The 27,569-nt window shown below is 43.8% G+C and overlaps 1 protein-coding gene across 1 annotated transcript; it reads left to right on the top strand.

Moving 5' to 3' along the window:
* On the top strand, positions 1-27,569 carry LOC113974956 (probable bifunctional methylenetetrahydrofolate dehydrogenase/cyclohydrolase 2; the record flags this gene model as incomplete). The annotated part of the gene is made up of 7 exons (XM_027698538.1): positions 1-259; positions 988-1,095; positions 4,469-4,561; positions 8,309-8,434; positions 24,711-24,831; positions 25,561-25,713; positions 26,026-27,569. Coding segments are annotated over 7 exons (915 nt in total), but the record flags the coding sequence as incomplete, so codon positions are not given.

Genomic DNA, 27,569 nt, shown 5'->3' with positions numbered 1-27,569 from the left:
TTACCCTCATTAGTCCAAGTGTGTGTGTTTCTCTGTAATGATTCAGACATATTGGTGACTCCATCCAAGTGCCAGAACTGTAATTTGGGAGCATTGTGTCTCCCAGATCACATAGATGAACGGAGAGTTTGCAACACCATCGCCCCGGAGAAGGATGTGGATGGATTCCATATCATGAATATTGGACGTCTGTGTCTCGATCAGCCTTCCATAATTCCTGCCACTGCTGCTGCCGTGTGGGAAATCATAAAACGGACAGGTAAGAAGCTCAGCTGCCCTGAAACCCTTTTCATCTGGGGAGAGGAGCAAAGGGTTAAGTGAGGTGTGAGTTCAAGGTTATCTCAGTGTATTGGGCTGAGCGAAGAACAAACATTTAGAGGAGTAATGTGAATAATAAGGAGGTGCCAAATAGATGAGATCTTGTGCCAGCAGCATAACTATTAATTAAGCGTAGAGAGTAGTACTTGGTGGAACACTTTGGTAACTTTGCCTTTTACAGTGTTGCAGGGAACTTTCTGTGCTATTGTGTACCTCCTGATTCTTTGTGAAATAGAAGGTTTCTATGCATCAGTTTCTGTAAGTGAAAGGGAAGAACCAAGATCAAGAATGGGAGCAGTTACTTCCCCTTTTTCAGGGGAAAAGAGTGCCCAGGTGTTCACTAGTGTTCATTTTCTCCTTAGAACATACGTGTTCTTCCTGGTAGCCATTAGAGCTTCAGTTCCCCTTTGTGGTCAGAGAAGGGAAATGAAGTTCCTGCTGAGGGTGGTTCAGATCCCCTGAATGAGTTGCCAGTTTTCTCTCCGCAAGGGGAAAGCTGAAAGTTGTTTTGTGGATTCATCCCTCAAATTCAGCCTTGTGGATTTTCACATCAAGTTTATGTCAGCATTCCACAGGAACAGATAATTCAGTCTTGGGGAGTGAGAAGAAGGGTTTAGGTGTATCAAAATAGTGAAATAGAATTTTTGTTTGTTTTTTTTTTTCTCTAAGGAATACCCACATTTGGAAAAAATGTTGTTGTAGCTGGAAGATCTAAGAATGTTGGAATGCCTATCTCAATGCTGTTACATACTGATGGAGAGCACGAAAGGCCTGGAGGTAAGTCCAGGGATGTTCTTTGAATGTTTCCTTTTGTGAAATCCTGAAAGCGAAGCTGACCAGAGGATTCAACTAAAAGAGAAAGCTTTTCACTTTTGTCAACACCTCTAAGGGGAGCAGGGAAATAAATGTGCTCATCTATTTCCTGGTATATTCTCAGGTGAGTAGTTTCTGGACTCGACTTTTTCTGGTACTACATCACCATGCTGTCCTCCCTTTGAAACAGCTGCTGTTTGCACACTGTCAGCACTGAGTGTTGAGGATAACACTGACAGTGTGACCTTAAAGAGCTGCAGAGTTTGTGTGAGGTTTGTACAAAGCAGTGCAGCTCTGTGCCTTCTCCTCCTGCTTATTTGGTAACCACTTGGTTTTTCGTGCACACATGAGCACACACGTACACATAATTCCACCTAAGCTTTTGTCTATCTATGTAAAATAAAGATTCCCTAATTTCTGTTGTGCTGTGTCAGTTAATTGGTGTTTATGAAAATGCCCAAATGACCAACCAAGTAACTTGTTTCAGCGTGAGTTCTGGGATATTACCCATGTTGGCCTGGGGGATGTTTCTGCGGGGCAGTTTCTATCCCCCTGGAACCCGGGGGTTGTAGTGGAAATATTTTTAAGCAATTCTAATTAGAGAAGCCTGCATGTGCTGCTCTAATTGTGCTGTAGGAAGAGAAACAAGTATAATTTCAGTAGAATGCTGCCCTTTTGCAACTTCCTTGTGGTGTTGGAAAGTGCCACGGCGGTGTGCACAGGTGAGGTAAACATGAACGTTTAATCCCAGGCACATTTAATGGGAGCGGAGTGAAATCTGTTATTAATATAATAAAACACTAAAAGCTTTGCAGTAATCATGGAGTTGGTTTTTCCATTCAGCCTCTGTGGGAAAGTTGCTGTTTGAAACTTCTCTCAGTGTTGGAGTTGTAATTACCATCGGTGCACAGTTCTGGTCTCATCCCCATTCCCATGAAAATGAGTCGCATTTTTGCCCTTTGCTGCAAATCCTGGGTGACGTCTTAGTGGCAGTGCAGCTGATGTTTGGAGTAGGCTTGGTGCAGCACAAAGTTAGGTTGCAAACCATTCCCAGGTTTCTCAGTTGGAAATCTGGAGACTTAGTGACCTTGTTGTACTTTGTGGTCTTCTGCCAGTGTTCTGGTTCCTGGCATCTTGTGCAACTTCTTTGGCACCCTTGTTTGCTGGCATTGTCAGTGGTGCTTTGTATGTCCTGTATTTGCTGTTGGACAGAGAAATGGTTGGCTATTGCCTGAGCAGTAGCGGGACTGGAATCTAGATACAGAAAGAGTTAACTCGTTGAAGTTATCTTTGCTTAATTTGAAGAAATGTATTTATTATAAGGTAGGTGTTCTAGTTTTCCCACCTCCTAAGTGGTGGTACCCAGTCTAAAGCAGCTGGCAGTGAGAAAACTAAGGAACAAGTGTACTTCTTAGATGATAAACTAACTTTAAGTGTGGGTATATGTTGTGTACGTGACGATAAATAGTTTTAATAGTTGTAATCTGGTGGAGTTTTCATTCGTGACTCGCAGATGGGGCTGTCCTTGAAGATCTGGTTCATCTCCTGCAGGTGGTTTTCAGCTCTGCTGCTGCTGTGAAAAGCAAGAACCAGCCTGGATGGTGTGTGGAAGGCAAGGCAGGTCAGGGTTAGGCTTTGGCTTTTTTTTTAACTCAGGAGGATGGGGAGCAGACAAGACCTAAACCAAAGTGCTGAAAAGGAACTTTCTCAGGTTGTCAGTCAGGGTAGGTTTTTATCAGCAGTTGGGCTGATTTGATGAAATGTTTTTGATTGAGAAGTGATGCAAGGGGTGTGTAGGATACTACTTTTTTCTTCATTTCTGTTGTAGGTTTTGGTGTTTTTTTTAACAGATCCTGAACAGATCTGAAAAGGTGGGGCCTGTCTTCATTTGGGACGTTTTGTATGTAGGAACAGTCATATCCTGCAGGTGGCAATATCTGATCAGATGGAAGAGCTGTGTGAACCCTTCCAAAACAAATCGTGATCTGTGTAGGCAGGTCAAGAGACTATCTCTGTTTTATAACCTAGGGAATTGACTTGGGAGTATGATGTGGAATCTTAATTGCTAAATATACTCCTTTCAGCAGAAGTAACAGTGTAAGAATAGTTGTTTATTTTTTATTTTGGCATGATCCTAAATAAATGGAAACCCTCCATTTCTGAGGTGTCTGTAAGCTTCTAGACCGCTATTCTCAAGGTAGGGGCTTCCCCCCCTTCTTTCTCATTTCCCTTTTGGTAATGAGAGCAATTACTTGGTTTCAGGAGCTGACAACAGACACATCTGTCACTAAAATCTTGGTGGCAAATTAGCACTGATTTTATTGCTCAGAGGTAACTTTGTAACTTTGGGTTTTATCCTTTTGTTTTTCTCACCCTCTATGCTGAGTTATGATTGTGATTTTGGGGAAGACATACTTCTTTTGTTTAAAGCAGATATCAGAAGACTCCTGTTTCAAGCCTGTACTTTTCTGTTCTCATTATGTGCAAATGTCTTGATCTGCCTCCCTTTAAGGAGATGATGGGCACTATAGAGACTAAGGAGGAGGGATTAAAGATGAGGGGAAAGAGCAGAGAATTCAGAGCACAGAGAGGTTGAAGAGGACATGCTTGAGGAGGAAGAGAGTTAATGAGAGGCACAGATTGGATCAGTCAGACACATTCCAGAGGAAAGAGATGTGATGGTAATGTCTGAGATGACAAAAAGTTTTAGTTTAATGGTTAATGATGTGGCTTAGGAGTCTGTGGTGAGTGGAAGGCAGAGATGGAGGGATGTAACATCTGAACATTGCAGTATGAATAGTTGACAGGAAGAGGGTTGGGGGGATCTCCTTTGAGAGTTGTTATCTTGGCTGCTTGCTTGGGCAATCCTTAAGGGATAACAACACTTGGTGTTGGATGCAGCAGGAGACTTCAGACCCTCTCCCCGTGACAGTTCATTTTGTGTGTCGTGGCCTTGGGATCTCCATCAAACAGCACAGGGGTTTATTTGTAGCTCTTGCCAAGAAGTGTGGGTGTGTGCTGGATTACATGCTGGGTTTACTTTCTGTAATTCCACTGAACCTAACAAAGCTGCAGAATACATAATTTAGTATACAGTGTATAAACTAATACATCCTGTGAGAATTTCTAAGAGCAAACGTTTCTTCATATATGTGAACCGCAAGTGTTGTGAGTGTTCTGCCTATGCTCATTGAAATGTTGCATCCCAAGACAAATCCGATGATCATCTGTTCTGTTGTTAATGCACCAAAATAACTAATTTGCACCTGAAAGTAAATGCTGTGCTTTTTATAGCATTTCATATGTGGCAATTAATTGATAATCTGTTCCATTTCAGGTGATGCCACAGTGACCATTACTCACAGATACACCCCAAAAGAGCAGCTCAAGATCCATACGCAGCTCGCTGACATAGTAATAGTAGCTGCAGGTAATGCTCGTTGTTGTTAATGCTCCAATTGCAGCATTTCCAACCAAAAAGGAGGACTTTGAGTCTGTGGCAGCGGCTGCTTCGGGTCCCACTGAACGGTGTGTGCTCGGGTTTGCTGAGGGTGTTGCAGTAGGGAGGATTTCTGCAGTAGGAAGGGCGAGTGATATGGCTCTTTGTTCTTGCCCTTCACATTTGCAGACTCATAAACTGTTTCTCGTCACATGTGACACCTTTGCCTTAGGGAGACTTCAGAGTGAACTCAGGGTTGGGAACCAGTCAGTGCATAGTTTATACAGGTCTAATTACGTAAATTAAAACATTCTCTGTGTCGTGCAAAAGTCATGAGTCATTTAAATTTTGACAGGAGGGTTTCTTTAAATCAGCTGGAGGCTGCATTCATAAAACCGTGGTATCATTCCCCTGCTGTTAATATCAAGGGCAACCCTGCTAAATGAACTGAAGGTTTTGGTAACCTGTGTTATTATGGCTGGGTTTTTTTCCTTTTACAATTTTCATGTAAAGGGGAAGAGAATGGTAACGGCCTGGAGGCAGGGGTCTGAAAAATCAGTGTCTATACTCATAAAGCAATGTAGAGTGAAATACTTAGAGTTTGACTCGTCTATCCCAAAGAAACAAGCACAACTGCTTCTAGGCGACCTCTGTTTTTTGTTTACAGGTATTATAAATAGGAAAAACCCCATAATTTAAAACAAACAAATAATGCAACTTACTAAAATCTTGGTAAAACTGTGTGTCCCTTGCAGCTCAGGATATCACCCTTCTCTTGTACCATTTTGAAGCACTACAGGAGGATTGTGTCATTCCCCTTTTCTGCTCCCTTTCTCCCTCCCATCATCCTCAAGGCCCAAATCATGCTTCCTTATTTTCTGGGTGGAGACAGAGAGGTACCTGTCTAAAGCTTGTCACTTCCTGTTGGAGTGAGATGCCCTTGGCTTCAGGGTTTTACTTCTGTGTCTCTTTCCAATGGCAGCTCAGGAGCAAAAACCAGCTTGTTTGTCCCACATCTATTTACCCAACTGTGGGCCTGACCAGAATTCCCCACTGTGAATGAAAGATAACGATGTGTGCGCTGACTGGAAATAAACCAGTAACTTTTCATCCAAATTCCCTGATCCAAGTTCATCATCGCTTCAGATTTTAACCCCGAACCTGGTTTGTCATCAGTTCTGCTTGGAGTTAAATGACCCAGTAGCAATTCAGCCATGTTGGCACTTCCCATTATTTTCCTTGTGTCATTTGTAACAGGAGTGTGATCCAGCACTCATTGCACAACGTGAGATATACTCGGAATGATGAAAAAAAACTAAGGCTTGGTTGTGCAACCAGCGTGCAGCCCTGCCCCAGTGGGTGCTCTGGGCAAGATTCTACTTTAGAATGGTGGAATCCCTCCAGGCTTCCTTTGTTGCATGAGAACTGTGCACATTGTGCCATTGGGATCACACGCTCCCGGAAATGCGTGACCTGCTCAGTGAGTGTTGTAGAACAGGTGACTTGTACCCTGCCAGGTTGGAGCAGCTGCTGTTACAGGCCACTGTGCAACACATGGAAACGGAAAAGAGCTTTTTGTGCGTGTCTGTGTGCAGGACCAAGATTGCCATTTTCACTCTTTCTCCCATTCCCACGTAGTACTTTTAAAGAGCTGTCTGCATCCTGGCTCCTGTTGGTGACTTGTTGCAGTGAGCCTGTTTCATGTGGTCCTCCACCTCTGAGTGCTTTTCTGTTTACTTGCATCCATGGCTGTGGTAATAGCTCAGATCAGGTGCTTCTATTGTTACTCCTGAGTGTGAGGAGATCCATCTCTGTGTGTTGTCTCTTATTCTCCCCCAGACTTGGGGCCCCTGTTTTTCTGCTTCCTTGGATTGTAACTGTCCATGGAGTTTATTCCTTCCCTCTTGTTCCCTCCCAACTCCTTGCATCTTAAGTTCCAACAGTGCTGCCCTTGTCCAGCCTACCCCTCCCTAAAATCTCTTTCAGGACCACACAGCTTTTGGATTTCTTGCCAAAGCATCCTATTTCCTGTTAAGCACACCTGACACTTTGTATCCCTCCAAAGCTTTTCCCATCTTGTCCCTTTATCCCTGCCTGTGCAGACATCCCCCAGAGTCTGTTCTTTTTGCCATTGGCCCAGGCCTGGAGTAGAAGGATAAGTGCAGCTTTACCTGTGGTGCTCGTAGAACCACCACAGGACTTGCAGGGCGGTGATGGAGGCAGCAGGACTCTTGTACTAGTCAACCTGCTGCTCCTGCTCTCTGCTGAGAGAGAAGCCTCACCTGCCTGCTAGGTTTGGAGAGGAGGTCAAGAGGAAAAGGAACAAGTGTGCCAAATGCCAGATGAAATTCTTCTGGGACTACCTGTGCCGTCCCTCGGGACGAGATCTGTGGTCCTCTTGCATAGGAAATGCCGGTTAATCAGAGCCTTTATTCAGGTAGTGTCTGGTCAGCTGTATTAGAAATTGGCTGTTTCACTGTCCTTGCACCTAAGCTGGGATTAGGTAGGGCCTTTTTTCTCCTTTGTTTAAAATGTGATTCATCGTTTCCTACAAAAATTACCAGGTAAAGGTTTTCCCACATTCTTCAGCCAGTGCATTTTAGGAATAGCTGCTCTAATGCTTATCTCTTCCTACTGGGTATGTAAAGTAGGCTTAAGTAAATAGATCTGCTCGTTTGGTTTGGGGGTTAGTTGATTTGTTGCTATTAAGTATTTGGCCTGTTATCAAACCATTTTACAAAGGGTGTAACTGTGCAGCTTCCGTTAATGTGCTTCCAGCCCTATCACACACACATCATTTACCCCCATGAGGCCGAGGCATTATCCAGCTACCAGCCTGCTTGCCATGGATTGCATCAGAGCGGGATGGAGACGCAGCCAGATGTTATCAAGTGGGATAGGAAAGAATTTAACGTATTGGCTTGCTCAATGTATGAAGCAGAGTTTCAAGCTGGTGTCCTATGGGGGAGTGAGAAATGGAGAGCAAGGAAGGTTCTTGTATTGCCTGTATCCAAATGTCTGGCTGTGCTCCAGCACTTCACAGGAAGCCAAAACCTCGTATGCCAGTGCTTGCCCCCAGTAAAACTGCAGTTTCCAACCAGATGGATTTGGTTTCTTTTCCTTTTTGTCTTTCCTCCACCTGAGAGAAAACTGCTTTGGTGGGGAGAGGGGAGTATAGACTCCCTTTGTGGAGCTCCTGTATTACTGGGATAAACATTGCTCTGGGAAGACAGAAGTGAGGGAATGGTTCAAGAAGGAAGGTGGATCCTACCCCAGACACTACAGAGCTGTTGCCCACTGGAAGGTGATGAAGGTGAGCGATGCCAAGGCTGGGCCTCTCTGGTCAAGTGTGGAGGGGTCTCCTAAATTGTTATAAATAGCAGGACATGGTTTGTTGTAGGAGCTCCCCTCTGGAAGGTCAGTGTCGTGCTGGGATTGCCAAAGCAGTTAAAATTGCTTATTGGCCCAGTGTGTTTCCTGAACCTAAACCAATTCCATGGCACAGCTTTGGTGAGGGGTTTTTTGTAAGTCTTTTTTTTAGTAGTAGCAGTTACAAACTGTGTGCAGTTGAGGAATAATTGTTTTCAGTGTGGGACTTATCAAGCAACGTTGAAGTGAAAGAATTGTGTTCTGTGATGTGAATTCATACCTGTGCATGCACACCCCTTCATATCATTCAAAACTGATGACCTAAGACTACCTGGCCATGTTAATCCAATATGTTGTTGCTGATTCCAGGTGTCCCAAAGCTGATTACTACTGATATGGTCAAAGAAGGTGCAGCTGTGATTGATGTAGGCATCAACCATATCCATGATCCTCTTACAGGAAAAACCAAATTAGTTGGGGATGTGGACTTTGAAGGTCAGTGAAACACTTTGTACAAACCCGTATATATTGAAGTTCAGAGGATTCATTCTTGGTAAATACTTGGAATAGGCAGTGTCTCAAATGAGACATTATTTGCAGAAATTTTTTGTCATTTATTTACTTTAATAACACAATCTATCTCCTTTTGAGAAATGCTATGTTATTTGAGAGAGAAAGTGTTGCTTTTAATTACAGGAACAGGAACCTTTAAGAGACACATGAGCTCTTCTGTCAGCGTGGTGCAGAAGCTGCTTCTCTCCCTGTTTCTTTAATCCTTTGTGTCTGTGAAGTGTTTCAAGAGTAATCAATTCAAACAATTGCCAAATAATAAATAATAATAATAATAAATCAAAATCAATCAGCTGTCTCTCAAGCAGAGGGTCTCCCACTGTTCACAGAAATCATTATTATACCACAGCTGCTCAAGCTTCCTCTTCTGCTCTTCCTCTGTGCTTGTCTGTGCAAATGTTAACTTTGGCTTTGGAATTCTCCTTTACACTAAGGTGTAATGTGGGTTCATCTTGAACTGCTGAACATCCTGGTCCAGACAAGCATAGCAGATAAAAATTGTTGTTCCATATTGATCTTTTTTTTATGTTTAACATGTTGCAGAGCAAGTTCACAATGTAACTTGATGAAGTGTCTCTTCTCTGGAGGAGTTCCAGACTGGAATAGCAGGATTGTTGGAGTTCAAAATTAAAGCTTATTGGCAGAGTTGAGTGTGGGAAGCTTAGGCAGCATTTACCCACATTATTAATGGTTCTCAACAGTTCCTTATTTTGATAAGTATGAAAATCACCCACAGGTTTTTTTCACAGTTATTAACATGTTGGCTGGCATAATGTCTGAAAGCTTAATTATATTCAGAATGTTTGTAGCCAGCTGTGTGTGTTTGTGATTCCATCACTCCCTGAGTTGTGCTGCTTTTCCTCCTTGTGCATGATACCCCTGTGTTAAAGTGTGTGAGATCACCTGCACCAGTGGAGCTGAGCCACTGTCTTGGCATGTGTTTGGAAATGTGTAAGTGGATGTGTACGACAGAGCTCCAGGAAAATCACACTTTTGGAGGATGACTTGAAAAGTTTCTCTTCCTTTCTTATCTTGCTTGTGCTGTCACAAATCAAAGGCTCAATTTTCTGTTTTCAGAACTGAACTAAAGTACAGAAATTTTTCACAATTTTTTGTCTGAGCAGGTTTTGGAGTAAAAAAGCTGCAACTTTGAGAAGCATGAAACTGCATCCTTCATGTTTGTTTCTGTTCAAACACAAGACCTTGTGCCTGCAATATAGGTGTAGATTCAGTGGCAGGGCTGTGATTCAGAGTTTCAGCAATGCGCTGTATCTGTCTCGTCATGTCTGCTGTGGGTTGTTCTCAGGATTTTACCTGGGGGGAGGGAAGATCCAAAAAAGAGGGAGGAACTGCAGCTTGGATTATGCCACTACAGTTGCAAGTAGCATTTCACTGTGCATTGCCAAAGGGAAATTGTTGTTGGTTCATTGGTATCGGTGAAAGTTTCACTAAATCTCTAACAACAACAAAAAACATCCCACTGTGTACAGTTCTGAATACTAACAAGTAAACCACCCTTGGCAAGTATTTGATTTGACAGTCAGGAGATGGAACAAGCCAGTGTGTTCATGTAGCGAATCATTTGTTCCTTTTCCTCCATTTGATCACTTGACTGAATTTATATTTAAGTCTAAGTGAAAATGATTTTTTGCAGGTTGAGGCCAGCTACATAAATGGCTGGCATGACATAGGGCACCTGTTAACCATCATGTAGCTCACCAATATCTATTGTCTCTTCACCTATATTAAGTAGAAAAATGTGGCTGTGAGAAGAGCAAAGGTTTAACTGGGCAATCAAAGGTCAAATTTCATGTATAGAAATATATGGCTTCCTTCACCAGATCTTCTGGCTGAAAAGCTCCTGTAGTGGAAATTAAGTTTATTAGATGGCTGGAAGCTGTTTTGATTCAACTGTCATATCCAAGCAATACTTAGATGCCATCTTCTAATCTCTGTGAGATAGGTTAGACAATGAAGGTGTTACGTCTTTAACAACAAAAGGATACTATTTCAATTTTTTTTAATGTTTTTCATTATTAAATTCAATGTAAAAAATGCCCAGAGGCACTCTTTGAGCAACACTTATTTGCAACAGTTATTACGTGTCTTTAAACAATATTTGTGATTTCCCACATCCCCACGTCTCTTTATTTTGATACTCCACGTAATAATAATTTTATTTCCACATAAAAATGATGGGGTTTTTGTCTGGCATAGTTTACTGGGCAGTTCCAAGGTATCTGAAAGAACAAGACTGGAGAACACTGTGCATGTGGAGGTCAGCTGCGAAGCACTGGGATACCCAGCCTGATAGTGCAGGGAGGTTTTAAACTGCTTCTGCAGCTCTCCATGTATAACCAACACCTTGAGGGGACCTCTGTTCATGTTAAGAATTTGCCAAAACCTGTGGTCTAGGGCAGCAGGTTGCAGTCACAGAAAGGGAGACCTGTTTCTATGAACAGGATAGTGCACATGTGGGTGTACTTGGCCCTGTTTTATAGGGCTGTTGTTGCCACAGCTATACTGCCAAGGGAGGAGGAGGCCTACAAGGACCAGGAACGTGAAATAAAGGAACAACTTACCCAGAACATTTAGCTGGAATGGCTTTTTTGGGTGGAACACCAAAAATTTCCGGGAGTGACTGGTAGAGCAGGGTGGTAACACGCCGGTGTAGTAACTCACCTTTGAAACTGGAACTGGAAATGCCCTTGAAACCAAAGTTGCCTGTATCTCTTTACAATTCCTTCCATATTTTGGACAAACAGATGGTAGTACTGGCTGTTGAGTCTTTATTAGGTGCTTATGTAAAAAAGAAATCTTTTGTGTAAGACCTTTGTAGGTGAAGTGGTTGCAATATCAGTGGAGGGGTTTGTACACAGAATCACAGAAGATGCCGAGTTGGAAGGGACCCATGAGGATCATCGAGTCCAGCTCCTGACCCTGTACATGAGAACTGTTCAATCGGACTCGCCAGTGTGGAAGAGATTCTGGAAAGCGGGTGCCACCGGGAGCAGGGAGGCGTTCCCTGTGCTGAACAGCAGAAGAGGATGCCTCAATAAGTGATCGCTGCGGTGCAAGGTGATGGGCCTATATAATGAATTTCCTTTGGATGAGATCAACCCATGATAACCCTCCAGTGCAGTTTATGAATGGAAATGGTGATCCTACAGCTGTACCTCAGCAGCCGGAAACCCGGGCTCTGTGACAGCAGCTGCTTCTGACAGGTGTCTGCTGCCGCTCCGTGTTCACTGTGATACCTGCCTGCCTGTGGGCTGCTCCTCAGTTATTGAATCCTTTCCAGATTAGCTCTGTGTGCAGCTTTTCCAGGCAGTGGTCACGAAAATAGAACATGGATGTTCCAGCTGCTTTTGCTATAGCTTTAGTTAGTTCATTTCTCAGGTGATTTTGAAGATCTGGCATTCATTTTGCAATTAGTAAAACTCCAGTCTGTGTGATTGTGTCACCATACTGCTGCCCTGCAAACATCAGGGAAAGCATTGCCTGCTGTTGTGCTCCATGAGTGCAAGGAATCCAGCAGAAGGTTGGCCTTAGGCAGTGGCAGCCAGGCCGGCTGATGGCTGGGTGGTGGCAGTGAGCTGCTGGGTGGCCCAGGTGAGGTTCTTCTCCGGACAAGAGGATGTCGTGCAGGGGCCTCAGTAATCTGTGATATCTTGCATTTTTGCGGCCACCACTTATTATCCCAAGGCTACCACGACATCCCATCCACCTGTCCGTGCTAATTAGCTGAATGCGGAGAAGCCGTGGTGCGTAATTTCATGCTGGGTTTCTCTGCTCAGGATGCCTCTGTTGCTTGGCTTTTAGAGGTACTGGAGGGGGAAATAATGCACTGTTAGAATTATAGCACTAGGCCATAATTCCTTTGTTTTCCTTTATATTGCAGTTAAAACAGCTGCAGTAAGAGAAACAGGGCCAGTGTGCAAAAGAAGGAACTCTGAGGAATGGGGTAGCTGCTTGCTTGTTGGTATTCCACAGTGTAGTGAGCCGAATCCCAAAGCTTGTGGAGCTGAACGTGGGATATCTGCTGTGAGTGCTGAGCACGTGATTTCACACTTAGGCGGTGCTGCAGGGATGCAGTCATCTGGTGTAGCTTTACAGGGACTTGTAAAGCTGTGTGGAAACAGTGCTTAGGCAGGAATTACTCTGCATCACTTAATGCAGATGCACAAGACCCAGAACTGCCTTCAGGTTGAGACTTGCTCTTGGTTTGTGTGATTAACCCTATTAGGTGTCTGATGTCCTTAGCTTTAAAGGAACCTAGGAATGAAGAGCTGTTTCCAAAGCTGTGGATCCTGTTTTTCAAGGAAACAATCTACATTTCATTTGTTCTGAAGAATCAAAGGAAGATTTCAAGGTTCTCCAGAAGCTGCAAAATAGCAGCTCCTCCTCCATAGGCACCTAATTTGCATACCAGCATTCTTCAGGGAAGGCTTGGGAGACCAGCACACATCAGGAGAAAGCAGAAGTAAGGCTGGGGACAAAGTTGTACTATTCCTGTGAAGCAGAAACAAGATCTGAAGGAACTGAGAGCGCAGCACCTCACCTGCCTACATGAGATCAGTCACACTCAGGTGCTGTCTGGGAACTGTGCTTTGGCCTACTACACTTGACCAGGAAAGGAAAATGTATTTACAGTTTTGAGGGCCACGGTATTTGGCCGCTTTGGTATTTACTCTTACCGATGACAACTTATCAGACAGTAGTTTCCCCAGCACAGACACCTGTTGTGCATTTGAAAATGTGGATCAGCTTTTGTGAATAAACTGTCTGGGTGGCTTTGTGCTAACTGACACAAAGTATGGCTTCTGCCACACCGACTCACAGGGATTTCCATAATGACAGAGTATGGGTAGAGGAATTCCCCAGCAACTTGGGAAAACAGTGCACTGTATTTTTCCTGCTGACTAGGGTTACTAACACCACAGGCAATACATGTTGTACCTGATACTCATTAGAAGGCTTTCTTCAGGAAAGGCACCATCTAGTTGTGGATTGTCCCTCCTTGTAAGTACTCCTGTTACTCAGGAGAAGTCTGAGTAACAGCACAAAAAGAGGTATGTGACATTGCCGTGGAAACAAATGTATTTCATTTGGAAGTGCCTACACTATTGTCACTGTTCATGTCTGTGTTTCCTTCAGATGTGGGTACATTTCAATAATTAGGATATTAATCTGAGAATTCATAGTAAGTGTATTAACCATAAGCACCAATCTCAAATGGTGGATAGTTCAAAACAGTATGACTGTTAAAAAGACAAATTATTTGTGTTTGAGGATATTAAGAGGAACTGCCATATGAAGTCTTAATTTGTTATATTTTACATGTTAAAAAAGCCGCATTGTTTTCCTTTTCATATATTTTAACGATATAGCTGGTGGTACCAGTCAACTGAGTAATTAAAACCCTCCCAGTTGTAATTACCATCTTTCCTCAATGAGGCTTAATCTTCTGTTCTTCAGTTCAGTGAGATACTCACCGTTAACTTCCGCGAATGCTCTCGTTGTGTCCCTGCCATGGGGAGTTCAGACAGCATTTTATTAATTTCTTTTAACCCCCTCTTTCAAATCTAATAAATATTCTTTCAAAAAAAATCCCAATATCCAGTTTCTCAAATTCTCTTCTAATATGTTTTTTTGAGACCTTTTTACTCCCGACAGTTAAGCACCACATAGATTGAAGATGAATACCCTTGCAGCAGGAGCAGCTTATCTTGTTTGTTCCAAACCTAGGTGCCAAGTTTTCCATCCCTCGATCTCTTATGGCCAGACACACAGTCTGCTCTGTAGTGACTTCAGTGGAATTGAATGTGCTTGTGTCAGTTCTGCTTGCTCAGTTGTCTTGTGTGTGTGCCTTCTGGAAAAACAATGCTTTTGAAAGTGGGGTGTGAGTTACCCACAAAAAATTATTACTAAGCAAGCCAAAAAAAAACCCAAACTAACAAACAAAACACCTCTCACAGTGGCACCTGAAAAAAACCCCTCAGTAGTAACCAGGTTAGTAAAAGGCTCTTTGGACTTACCATCTTTAGTAAATAACTGCTCCTTACAGTTTTTTATGTGATTAGTTCCCAGGAAGTTGCACAAAATTGCTTTGCAAGCAGCTTGGCATTTTGCACAGTAAATAAAAATATCAAGTCAGGATTTATTGCTGCATTACATTAATTCCTCATACAAATAGGTTAACTTGAGTGCTTACAAAAATTAATTGGTACGTATTTGCCTCAACACAAGCATTCAAGGTGTGCACTAAATGTGGATAGTCTGGTGTGGTTCATGGTTGGAGCTAATTCAGCTGTAACTCTTTCCTTTCTGTTCAAAGCTGTCCTTTCTCCCTCTGCAGTTTTAAGTTCCCTTCTGTGATCCCAGGATGTCTGTGTTGATTGTGTGTCGCTGCCATGGGGAAAGGGCAGCCTGCTGCAGGTAGATCAGGTGGGACAGGTGGTGAAACCTGCCCCAGAAGTACTAATGCTCAGCTTAGCAGTACCTTGCAGCCCCGGCCCTGCGTTCTGTCGCTGCAGTAACACTTCTGCCTGGGCCTGTCCTGTGCTCTGCAGTACCTGCCCAGTCACACTCCTTTGTGCTCCTCACCAGCTGGGCAATTGTGGGCAGTGGAAGGGGGAAAACCATTTTGGAAACATTCTTAGCCAATCCCTATTTCTGTTTTCTCTTAGAAGTGAAGAAGAAGGCTGGCTTTATCACTCCGGTGCCGGGAGGGGTAGGACCTATGACTGTTGCAATGCTTCTGAAGAACACACTCCTAGTTGCTAAAAAGCTCATTTACTAGAGAAAATGGTCTACCTTGGAAGAAGAATCTGGGTTGTTCTATTTATTGATACACAAAACGTTTATTTTTTACTACAAATATATTTATTTCTGCATTGTATTTATTTTTTCATGTCAAGTATGCTAAACCTGATGGTTCACAAAACATTGAAATACTTTGTGTTACCTCCTCCTAGCGTATTGTAAGCAAAAATGAGTTGGAGAATGCAGCCTACACAGTTATGTTGGTATGTGTTTGAGAATGAAGAATGAAGCATGAATTACAACTGTACACATGCACTGGTGCAGTTACCAAGGGCTTGTAAGCACTTGGGACCCTCAGGTTTGATCAAATAGTATAAAAACTGTGTTTCAACATGCAAGATATCTTTTAAATATATGATTCGAGTTCTGAGGTCACAAAACACTCTGGATGTAGTTCAAAGTCTTGAAATATTTTTTTGTTTTAAACACTTAGAGCTAGCAGCAGAAATCTCAATTCCAAAAGGAGTGAGAGACTGAAGTGTTTGTGTCAGCTGCCAGGCAGTCATGTTGACATGAATGCAAATGTTCAGTAAATGTTTTAAAATAGCCAAGTAAACTTGAATGCTGGTGAAATTCTGATTTTAAACATCTCCAAGAGGTAAGCATGAATAAGTAGGTAGAATGGAGGCCTGAATTATTTTATTTTCATATCTGGACAAAATGTTTTGGTGCGTAATCTCCTCATTCCACAAAAAAACCTCCCAAACGTGAACAGTTGACTGGGCTGGATTTGACTTAAATTAGTTGAAATGTAGTTGACATTACTGCGTATGTACAGTATAATGGGGCAGCAGGTGAAGAGGAAGAGCAAACCAAAACTTTATCCATGACAGAATATTTGTGTTGGAATTTAAAGCCATTTAATTATATTCTCTTATTTTCTGAAGCTGCATGACAAGGCTTTTTTTTTATTCCATGTTGTAAGGCTTGGGTTCAATGGCCACAATGTTTTGCTGCTTAAAGAGGACTATATGGGATAAGATCAGTATGTTCCTATTCCCAAAAATTTAGTTGCTGGATGGATCTAGCATAGTCTCATGCAATGTACAAGTTGGAGCAGAGTTAATGCTGAGATGCCTGTTCAGCTGAGCGTGTGCACTGTTGGCATTCCCACTGAAGGCAGTGGGAGGCAGTTGGGACTTTCTATCTTCATGTTTTTGTCTCAGTTGGGATAACTTTGATTTATTTTCATCAAGAGCCTTAAGTTTTTGCTGGTGGTCTATAGATAACTTGAAAGAGGAAGGAAAAAAATTGTGGCTAAATACTATTGCATTAAACAGAAAAATGCACTTAACTGTAATAAAAGAGCGAAGGTGGAGCATCCCTTCCATGCTGACTGTTCTTGTGATGGACTTTCTGAGAGTTTGCCTTAATGCAGTGTTTGCAAAAGTTTGACAGAACTATTACTAAATATACAATGGCAGTAGTGCAGACACATGTCTCTTTAAATTTAAGTGGTAATATAAAGGCACCTATGGAGACTATGCTTGGACTGATCAACCCATGACTGAAAGATGGAATAAAACTTGTTCACTGTTTCGTTAGTCTTGGTGAAAAATGTTGATGGAGTTTTGGGGTGGTTGTGTTTTTCCTTTGTTTATGCGAATTAAGGCCTTGCATGTTCAGTCGTTGCTGTGTCTGGCTGTCTGCATTGCTCTTCTAGATTTCTGTTTGCTTTTGTTGCTTTAACCCTGATCGTCTCTGCATGTTTTGGCAGAATAACCGTTTTTGGCACTGTGCTCATATCCCTTGAGCCAGCCTGCTTCTGTCGTGCCCTACAAACAGATGGTTGTGCATCGTAAGCTGTTTCCCTTTTCTCAGCTAGTGAGACCCAGGCTTTGCTCCACAGTGTGCTGTCCTCAGAGCTGCCAGACCCACCTGTGAGAGCACTCTCTGCTGGGAGAACATCCAGAAGGAGCATCCAGAGGGAAGGGCCCATGAACCAACCCAAAAAGCATGCTGGTGTGCCCGACCTGGTCAAGCCCAGTCCAAGTATGCACACCGTGTGTTGGACAGAGCGCGGCCTTGCCCGCTGCAGCCTTGTCCCAGGCCTACCACACCCAGTGTGTTGCCTCATGACAAAGCCTCCTCTTGGATTCAGGCCGGATTAAACTCCCATTGTGCAGCTTTGTGTTGAAAGCAAGGCTCATGAGCCTTATCCCTGCTTGGGACTGATAGCAGAGGTTATCCAGGTAGGCATAAACACCCCTGTCTGTCTGGGAAGTGTGCAAGGCACTTGATCAGCGTGCAGGCATGCAGCAATTCAGGATAGCAAAGGAAGGGAATAGCCTCCTGGAATGCAGTCCATGAGCAGGAAAACGCATAATTAAAATGTGCATAACTAGCTTGTGTTTTTCCCTTAACATGTGAAGTGGTTAGATGTAATCCTGCAGATCACTGGGGAGAGCACAGTGGAGAGGGAGAACTGGAGCTGACCAGTTATTAGGGCATCTATTAGAAGCTTTGGGGTTTTAAAATATAAAAATTGTGAAATATTGTTGTTGCTTGGAGCTCATAGTTGAGAAAGGAACTTGCTGGAGTGACGGGTGTAGCTCCTCTTTGGTGAGAGTCAGGTTGTTGATGTCCATGTATATTATTGAACTGGGCTTTTCCGATGATCTGCTCCAGTATCCTTCGGAGACCAGTCCTAGTCATTCCAAGCTACCTGCATCCAAGGAAGTTAGACAGTGTTTGGGGCTGTGGAGAGTGGTTCAGTATAAGAAATGTGTTTGACAGGTATGTGCTAGAGACCTGCAAGCACTTGGTGTAAAAGGTACGATTGTTCTCATTATGCACAGTCACTTGATGGAGAGGCAGAGATGGGCTTTTCTGGCAGTACTGAAGGCATCTCCTGATACAGGAGGCAACAGCTTACCTGCTCTTTCAGTCTGTGTTTCCTCAGCGCCTGTGCTTTGCCAGCTCTGGACTTCTGTCCCACAGCTCCAGCCAGCAATCCAGGCCTCGTGGGGACCAGTGGGCTGCCTTGCTTCCTAGGGTTGTGCATGGCCAGGCTGAATGGAAAGGGATTAGCTCACCCCTGAGGCTTGCAGAGCCTGGGATCAAAGGCCTCTTGCTGGCAGTCACTGATGGAGAATATCATCCATTATCTTTGTGTCTGATCACTTCCTAATCTCAGCACTAGCTGTTTGAACAGTTCCTCTTCTGGATGGTGGGGACTGAGGGACAGGGAGGAGCAGGGGAGGAACACTAGCAGAGCAGGGGCTGGTCCCTGGACCTTGACCTCCAGAGTAGTATCCTGAGGCTGAATATCCTCCTGGAAGTAACACAACACCTGCATTGAGAAGGGAAGGAAACACCACGTTTTCACAACGTGTAATTTTTCATTTTGCTCACCTCTGTTTTGCTGGTTTTTGTTCCTCTGCGCTGTCAGATTCTGGGTCTCACTCTAAAACTGTACCTTTGCCTGCACAATTATGCCCACAGGTAATAGGAAACCAGGGTTTCAAAAGAAAACCTGATCCCATTGCTAGATAATAGCAGTTTCCTAAATAAATGTGTGGTTGCCCGGGGGGGTGAGGTTGTTGCCAGATGCACCTTTTCTTGATTGGTGAGAACAAGAGATGACGCTTCCTGGCGTATAAGTGCAAGAGAAAACACGGGAGCACAGATAAGCACAGCAGGCGAGCCACCTGGAAAGAAGAGCTGAGAAGGTGTTAAAGCAGCTGCCTGCCATGGCATTTGGAATGCTAATCTATATTTTGCTGAAAGGTAGGTTTGGAGGTAGCTTTTCCATGTCATAAGATCCAGGGCTTTGTTGAACAATAGTTGGCCTCTTCTGAAATAAGCAGTGGGGTGGGAAGTGTACAGAGACATTGCGAAGCAGAACCACTTCAGTTTGAAACCTGGATGAAATTTTAACTGATAGGGTATAATTTAGAATTCTTTGAAAAGAATCTGCTTAGACTGATGAAGAGATGTAAGGTTGTAGTATGTTACACATACCTGTGTTGTGAATTGTGTAAGATAATAGAGTGGAGAAAAGGATGGATTTGTATTTGGGAAATTTGCAAAACCGTATGTTTGTTTTCTCACAATCATAATTATACCGTGGCAAAAGGAAGTTTGAGGCAAAAATGATTTAAGTGAATTGTTATTATATTGCTGCCTTGTATGGGGGTTGTGTGAAGTGCATGTTGTATGAAGTGCTTTCTAGTGAAATGAACCTTGAATAGATATACTGAGCTTTTCTGTTCTAGTAAGCATCTATTTGCATTACACAGCAATGGGGGCACTGAGTGAAGAGTCAGCTATTACTGCTTCATCCCTCAGCACAGACTTATGGAATAATTGGACAAAAAACAACGCTGAAGGTATTGCTTTTTTGTTCTGTTTGCTAACCTGTCAATTAGAAAAAAAACCAAACAAAAAACTCCACCAAAATCTATGGTGTTAGCTGCTGTGGTGCTCCTGTCATTTGGACACTGTTGGATTTGTGTGTTTTATTTGTGAGATGAGCTGCTTTCTTCATGGAGCCTTTGAAACCTCTGTGTGCTCAGAGCTGCCACCCAGCTGGGACAGGCTCAGTGATGACCAGCTGAAGGATCATTTAACCCAAGTCAGCTATAATTTGAAGAAGACAGGGCTAATTAGGATAGATGACCTGCGTTTCTAATGGCAATTTCTGTTACTTTTACCTGGTGCCTGGTTTCCATCTGTCTTCAGTGTGCACCTTGGTGCGCAGAAGTGAGAATGAATAAGCACAACTTCAAGCAATACCTGTCATGACTGTTACTCAGTGGTTTCTTTCTTTGTTGCAGTTTTGCTTTTGGCTGTCGTGGCTTCCACAGCCCTCCTCAGAGTGCTGGCTCTCTCCCTTGTTCCTTTCTTTTTTTCTGACTGAAATGTGAACTCAAGCTCTGCCTGCCAACATGTGAGAGCAGAGCACTGTTTATCCTGCCAGCTGCATTCTTGATGTTACTTGAGGTGCTGGTGATGTCATTGCTTTGGGAGAGCTCTGCAATCTGGGTCTGAGGTTTTGGCAGGTCAGTAAAGGAGGAAGGGGTTCTAACTGTGATACTTATTAATGTCTTTGCACTTTAGAAAGCACATAAATATACACACAAACCATCTGTTTTTAATTCTTAAAGTCATCTCAGGATGTCTTCCAAGCTTTTCTAGTAGATCCATAAGATTTTTATTTTTCTCATAACAAGTCAAGCTGCTTAGTTTTTGTTTCTGATCTGTCACGGTGGTACAGTGTTATATATACATTCAGCCATACACATACTGTATATGTGGGTTTCGTATGTATGTACGTAAAATATGTATGCACACACATATGCATGTGAAGTCAAGAAGATGTTGATTTTTGACCGCAGTACTTTGGTTTAGGAGCTCAAGCACTGTGGTCTGGTTTAGCGTGTCTGTGTGTGACACGGTTCTTGCAGAGCTGCATACAGCAAACAGGAGGATAATGAAGTGGAAATATGTTGTGGCTCATTAAGTGCCCTGTTTGTGTTGTTTCTAGAAAGCAGCAGTGACGGGTCATGTTATAACAAAGAGGAGGCTCATTTACAGGGTCACAGCCATGTCTGTAGTTGTCCTGTGAACCTTTATGACAGCTGGAGCTGTGGTAGTCAATGGGATACCAGCATTTCCCTTGGAGAGTGTTCCACTCAGAGGTAGAAACAAATTCAAAAACATTCAGGCACACGTTTATGTGGGGAGTTAAAAGTATATTTCGGTGGGCCTTTTACAAAGCCACTGAAAAGTTAGAAAACAGCATTTCCAGAAAGAAGATCAAAAAGAAATGCCACCAGAAAAACTGGCTGAATCTCTCTGAAGTTTCCTGGTAGCTCCTATTCCTGTGCAGTTTAAGTTTATAGTAAGATTTACAACCAGGGTACATAATAGCAGATTCTAAAAAAATGAATTCCTGGTTCAGTATCCACTGGAGGAACTGGCAGTTTCTTGTGGGATTGAAGTCCTCTGGAGACTGAGGTGCAGTTTGTGGAAAGTCACTAATTTCTGCTCAATCCCTTTGCCTCCTATTTACAAGATCATGTCCTTTTTTCTCATTTATGTTACATAGGCTTTACTTGTCACCAGCGCTGGGGATAGGGAATGTTAGGCTCAGTGATCAGCTGCAGGAGGAAAGGTCATGGAGAGGAGGTGGGAGGAACGGCACGGCAGGAATACAGAAGTTCTGACATGGTTGAGGCTGAAACAGAGCCTTCACAGCAAAATGCACAGCCGGGAATAGGGAAGGGCTTGGTTTCACTGGGGAAAAAAATGGGATCCCTTCATTGCTGTCAGCTGGTTTTTCCATGCAGCCTGTAAAGGAGGCTCTGAACCTGTGGCTGACCCCTTCCCTCCCTCCCTACCCTTTTGGACTCTCCCGTTCCTCCCCGGCGCACCATATTTGAGGGCTGAGCTGTTCTGGCCTTACTGGCTGACTCTTTGTTGCCAGTCTGTCAGTTTTGGCAAGCCCAGGCTTCCAAGTGCCTGTAGCCTGGATTTCATGTCAGCTCTTGCCAGCTGTATCTGTTTGAATGACTCAGTTGCAGGCAGCTGTCAAGTGCTTACACTGCATGTTTCGCTCTCCTCACGTGACATGAAAGGGCACATGGACGTGTTTATTCCACAGCTTGTTTAGTATTTAGGTGGACGGTATGATAGGAATTAGCATAATGCTCTGGGGTGGGTTCGAAAAGCGTTCTTTTTTGTTTTCAAGACTCATTCTTTCAGAGGTCAGTTGTACTTTTGCAATGCCAAAATAATTAGCACACGCAGTTTTTGTGTGTAGACTTAATATCTGATCTCGCAACCCACAACGGACCAAGCTCTTCCTCCTGACAGCGACGGAGGAATGTGTTGGTTTGTCTCATGCTTTCTAGGCAGGCTGCTGTTCCAGGCTGACCTGGGATTCTAATAACAGCAGCACTCAGGGAAGAGGATCGTGGTCATGCACGAAGCAAGGTTTCCTGCAGATGTCGGTAGTGGAAGGCTGCCACCTCTCGGCGGTGCTGGTGTGAGTGAGGAGGGATTCAGGATGTGGGAACCCAGGCGGTGGAAGTGGGAGGTGGCTGAGGATTTCATTCCTCCGCAGTGTGGATTTGTACCTTCCACACGTTTCTTTTGTTTGTTTTTTTTTCCTTTATGGCAGAGATAGAAGTGAAATATTAAACCTGTGCAATAGACATCATCTCAGGGCCTAGCAGAAGAGTAGTACTTCAGGGGGCAGGAACTGCAGGTTAAAGGTTTAATTTGATGGGCTATTTTTAGTGATTTCCTACTGCACTTTGTGCTTAAATGGAGATTCAAAACAGTTGGAGCTCAAGTGTTTGAGGTGAGCCCTGGGGAAAACGTGAATGTGCCACTGCCTATTTTCTGAAACTCTTCCCTGCAGAGCTTTGGTCTGCAGGTACATTAGGCCTAACTGAAAACGGGATTTTGCAGATCCCCTGCATCCTGCATCTCCTTGGCAAGCCCAGCTCTGCAGCTGTGTTGACCACATGCCTTGTTTTCCTTCGTGATTTCCCCATCAGAGAGCAGTGTACAGTCCTCCCGTGCACAGTAGTGTCATCCATCTCTTGTCACAAAATCTATCTTGTCTTCCTGACATCTGTCCTCTCTTAATTTCTTCCTGAAGTCTGTCCCTTCCAGGCCTGTCCTGTGCTGACTGTGCCCTGAGCCTGTCCCTGGAGGTTGTCAGCAACGTTCCAGGAGCCAGCCAGAAAAGAGTCAGACCTGAATTCTAGGGCCAGACCAACTTGTTCCCTTTCAATGTGTTTGTAGGGTCCACAGTGTGAAGAGAAACTTGTGATTTTTTTTCCCATGCAAAAATGGGTGAGATGCCCTTTTCTCAGCCCTTAGAAGTTAGTTCTAAAACAATATGTGTTTCTCCCACCTCTGTAGCTTTTCCTGAGGAAGTGTAGTAAACCAACATGGCATTTTCCAATCAGATTTGGATTGTTACTTGTTCTCCCTGAGTCCTCTTGCTAAGCTGGAAGTCTGATGACTGTCAGGTTTGAGAGGGCACTGTTCTCAAAGTAGTTGTGTTTGATCTGAGTATCAGTGATAGCATCATGCCTTTTGGGTGTCCAAACCACATCATTCACAGCTGAAGTTGTGAATTGCTTCAGCTCGAGCAGCTGTCTGCCATGGCCTGTCATCTCTGTGATAAAGCTGCAGAAGGAGGAAGAAAAAATCAGCTTAGTAGAGCACACAGGGGAGATTTCTGCCATTAAATGTCTCGAACTGGAATTCGATGTGGAATTTAGGGGGTGTTACTCCTGAAAGATGTGTAGTGGGATCATGAATTGCCCATAGGATTGCTTCAGGCTTCTGTCCATGGCAGTGGTTCCATGTAGTATCTCCAGACCTTGATTCAGCACTTAGTCAGAAAGGAAGGGTTCTGCTTGCTGTACCATTGTTGTGTCACTCCGAGCAGACCTTGTCACCTTCCTGCATGATGTTATTTTTCTTGTGGTCATAACTGAAAGCTGGTGTTGACATGCACTTGGTTAGGAAATCACCTTCAACCACACTAAAGCAGTCCCCTGAAATAGTAAGGCATTGCTGGGACACCCCACCCCACCAGTGATTCCTGTAGCTGAGTAGAGAGACCAGTTGGAACAGATGCTTGCAGTGATGGCGAAGCTTTGGAGCTTTCCCTCCACCTGCCACACCCCTACTCCCGTGGCTTCTTTATTCCCATTTGAGCCACCATGGCTGAGAAAAAAGTGGCGTTTTCTGTGCAGGAAGTGTGCCTGCTGACCTGGAATTTTGTATGAGTTCAGAAGCTAGGTAGCCATGGACCGAGTTTTTTGCACAGGAAGATCATCCAGGCAGTCTTGGGGGCTTACTGGTGTCATTGGACACTCTGCTAACATTAGAACGTGGAGGAAGGAGGGAGCACTCCCACCATTCATCCTCCCTCATGGCTGCAGAGCTGGCAGGCAGGAGTGCTAGAAATGCAGTAGTTTGTCTTGTGAGCAGGAAAAGAAAAAATGAATTAACTAATAATTTGAATTCAAACTGGGAAGGATACAGAGAATAACGCAGTGCTCTTCATGTGTCCTAAACCCCTGCTATTCTTGGGATGGTTTTCCTATTTGGATTGCAGGTTGGATAATGCTGATGTTCCCCTGGATGAATCTCCCATTATCTTTTTTGTACACATTTGTCAAGAGCAAGTAAGTGATTTACAGTTTGTGCATTCTCTAAGCCGTGCTGGAACATCTCAGCAGCTTGTTCTGTTTCATGCTGATTGAATCTGCTCTCAAGACAGAGCACAGTAAAATCGATGTATTAAGTGTTTGCTGCACACAATGACTGTTCTGCTTCAGTTGTGAAAGTATATTCAAGTGATTTTTTTGTGCTAAACTTAACATGACTTTTTTCTGTTTCACAGTGGATTACACAGAGCAGCCAAAGCTCTTGAAGCTCATGCAGACCTGCCTTGAGGAACACCACAGCTATTGTATCAATGGGCTCTGTGCCTTCCACAGCGAGCTGAGGAAACCCATATGCAAGTAAAGAATGCTGCTTTTTAGTATCCTTCTCCCAAAATAGCACTGCCATTGTTTCTATCTGCTGCATGGTACTAATGCAGCTTTTTAGTGCCAGTCAAGTACTTGCAAGCTTAAAATATGGTACAGACCCGAGTGCTGTGGTGGCTCGGGACTGCTAAAGAGGCTGTAGTGCTGTGCTAGTGTAAATGAACTAAAGAAGTGAAGGGGGGAATTCACAGCTTTGTAGGTCACTGCCATGGTGCCATTTCAGATCACAGCTGGTAAGTAGTAGAGGAATAAGTAGATTTCACAGTTGGCAAGAGGAAGGGGACAGGATCTTCCAAAATGTCAGCTGCAACTCCCTTATTCCACAAGTGCCTACAAACCAATCAGGACCATGGTGTCCTTAAAATTCTGTAGGATCCTTACTGGGCAGCTTTGGCCTTGTGAGACCTTGCAGCAGGTAAGGATCATCAGAGCACAGTGTTCTTAGTCCACACCCTGCACCATGAGGGGATGTTGAGACTGCATTGCTGCTGTGACTGCAGTACTTGAGCTAGCTTTAGACTGGATAAACTGGGGCAACTAGTAGTCTTGGTGGAGGGAAGGGGTTCTGACTGAGCACCAGGTTCAGCCCATCCTCATTTAGACTTCTGATTTGTTTAAAACTGATGAAAACTAACATGCGTCTGAAATAGAAAGCATAACAAGTTCTGAATAACTTTTGCATGGTGTGTATTTATTTTGTAGGTGCCTTGCAGGTTATAATGGAGAAAGGTGTGAACATTTAACACTAAATTCATATGCACATGATTCTTACGAGCGCTACATAGCTGTGGGAATTGGTGTAGGAATACTGACCGGGGGAATACTTGCCATCATCTACTGCTACGTAAGAAAGAGGTATGGGAGATCTGGAACCTTCTGATTGCATTAATCTGAATTAATTGATCAATTAATTGAATTAATTGATTGCAAAAATCTGAACTGGAGGGCTCTGGGAGTGTGTTCTTGCCTGTTGCTCATCTGCGGTGTGATCTTAAAGGAACTAACACTCTACCTCTGCTTTCCCTTCTGCCAGTGGGTCAACAGTGTGATTGTCTGAAATGTGGGGTTCACCTGGGCTGCCTGAATGAGTTAGGTGATTAGACTTTGGTTCTGTTCAGTGTGCTGTGCTTTTGTCTGATGAAAATCACAGGATGGTGTCCATTTTAGATGCAGGAAATTGAAATCCCCCTACAAAGTCTGCGTGGGCGAGACGGCGCTGTGAAGATCTGGCACTGGGACACTCACCAGTTTGCCTGCAAAGGAGGGGAAGGTCTTCTGGGAAGGCCCCCCCGCACCATCTGACAGGTGCCCCGGCCTCGCGGAGGAGATGAACTCGAGGGAATGGCAGAGGAGGATGTGAAGGGAACTCCTGCAGAACTGACAGGCTCCGTTTAGTGTTGAAGAAAGACCTGCTCTCCTTGGTAAAGGTGGCTCATGCTCAGGTCCAAACAGCTGAGGGCACTGGCAGGCCTCTTGACACTCTCCTGTGGTTGGTGTTTGCCAAGGGGAGGACCTGGTTGGTTTTAGCTGTTTTCAGTCATTTCAAGCCCTAGAACAGTGTTCTGCTTTGGTCTTTTGTGTGTTTTGGTTTTTTGGGTTTTTTTGTTTGTTTTTTCTTCTTTTTTTCTCCTCTGGAGGAAAAGCACCACCTCTCTCACAGTGGAGCTGTATTCTGGACATCAGGCACTGACCAGAAAACATTTGGGTTCTGATTTTGGTGTCTGCTGGCTGTGTGTGTGGATAAACATCCCTCTTCCAAGCCAGCTGTTACCTCCAGTGTAATGGGCCAAGTACAGGCTTCTGCTACCATAAAGGACAAAACCAAAATGCTTTGGACTGAGGAAAATGACTGGTTTGCAAAAGCTTTCTTAAACTTAGGAATAGAGACTAAGCAATTCCTGGAAAATTAGATCATGACACCTCTGGGCATGGCATGCTCTTATTGTTTTCATGAGCAAAGGAGCCAGGCATCTTTCTCAAAATGCATTATGGAGTGTGCTCCTGACAAAGAACCCTTCTCATCCCAAACATCATCCAGCAGCTCCTCAGGTCCATGGAACTTCAGGCAGAACATTGCCTTGCTGCCCCCTGATTTCTGCACAAGACTTCAATTTCTAGAGAAGCTGGAATTTTTCATGAAACTTCAGTACACAGGAAACAGACTCTACTCCTTTCTCACGTTATCAGCACAATGTGACCACTCAAATAAGAAAAAAATTATCTTGGGGATTAGGTTCTACCCTGGACAAACAGATTACATATTGGATGCTTGGCTCTCTTCATCTTGTCTACAAAGAATTGCAAAGGTACAAAGATTTTGTTCAAAGAAAAGGGAAGAAAATTGATTCTGAAGATGGTGGCACTAACTGGGACTTCTCAGTGACAACTGGAGTGTTTGCCAGTGCTGACGAGACTGGAGGTGGCTCTCAGAGGTTTTCATTTCAGCTGTTGTACGTTGTAGACTCATCTGCTGTGCTCAGTCATCTTCCAGAGAAAGGCAGTTGGTACTTGGAGATTTTGTTGGGTAATATCAGCTCCTAAATTCAGGTGGCTTACTGAAAGCGCAGTTTCTTTGTTATGTGAATTAATTTTCACAGCAGGAGGCACGTTGCTTGTTGAAAAAACTGTGTATTTTTGAGGCTATGGTGACAATTCTGATATGTGAATGAAAGGTGGAGTTTGAAAGGGTTAAAAGTGCCTGTGGCACTCGA

The sequence above is a fragment of the Neopelma chrysocephalum genome, unplaced genomic scaffold, assembly GCF_003984885.1.
Source record: "Neopelma chrysocephalum unplaced genomic scaffold, ASM398488v2 Primary Assembly neopelma1_128, whole genome shotgun sequence".
Taxonomy (NCBI): Eukaryota; Metazoa; Chordata; class Aves; order Passeriformes; family Pipridae; genus Neopelma; species Neopelma chrysocephalum.
Note: the sequence above shows the minus strand (reverse complement) of the source record. Positions and strands in the feature narration are given on the sequence as shown.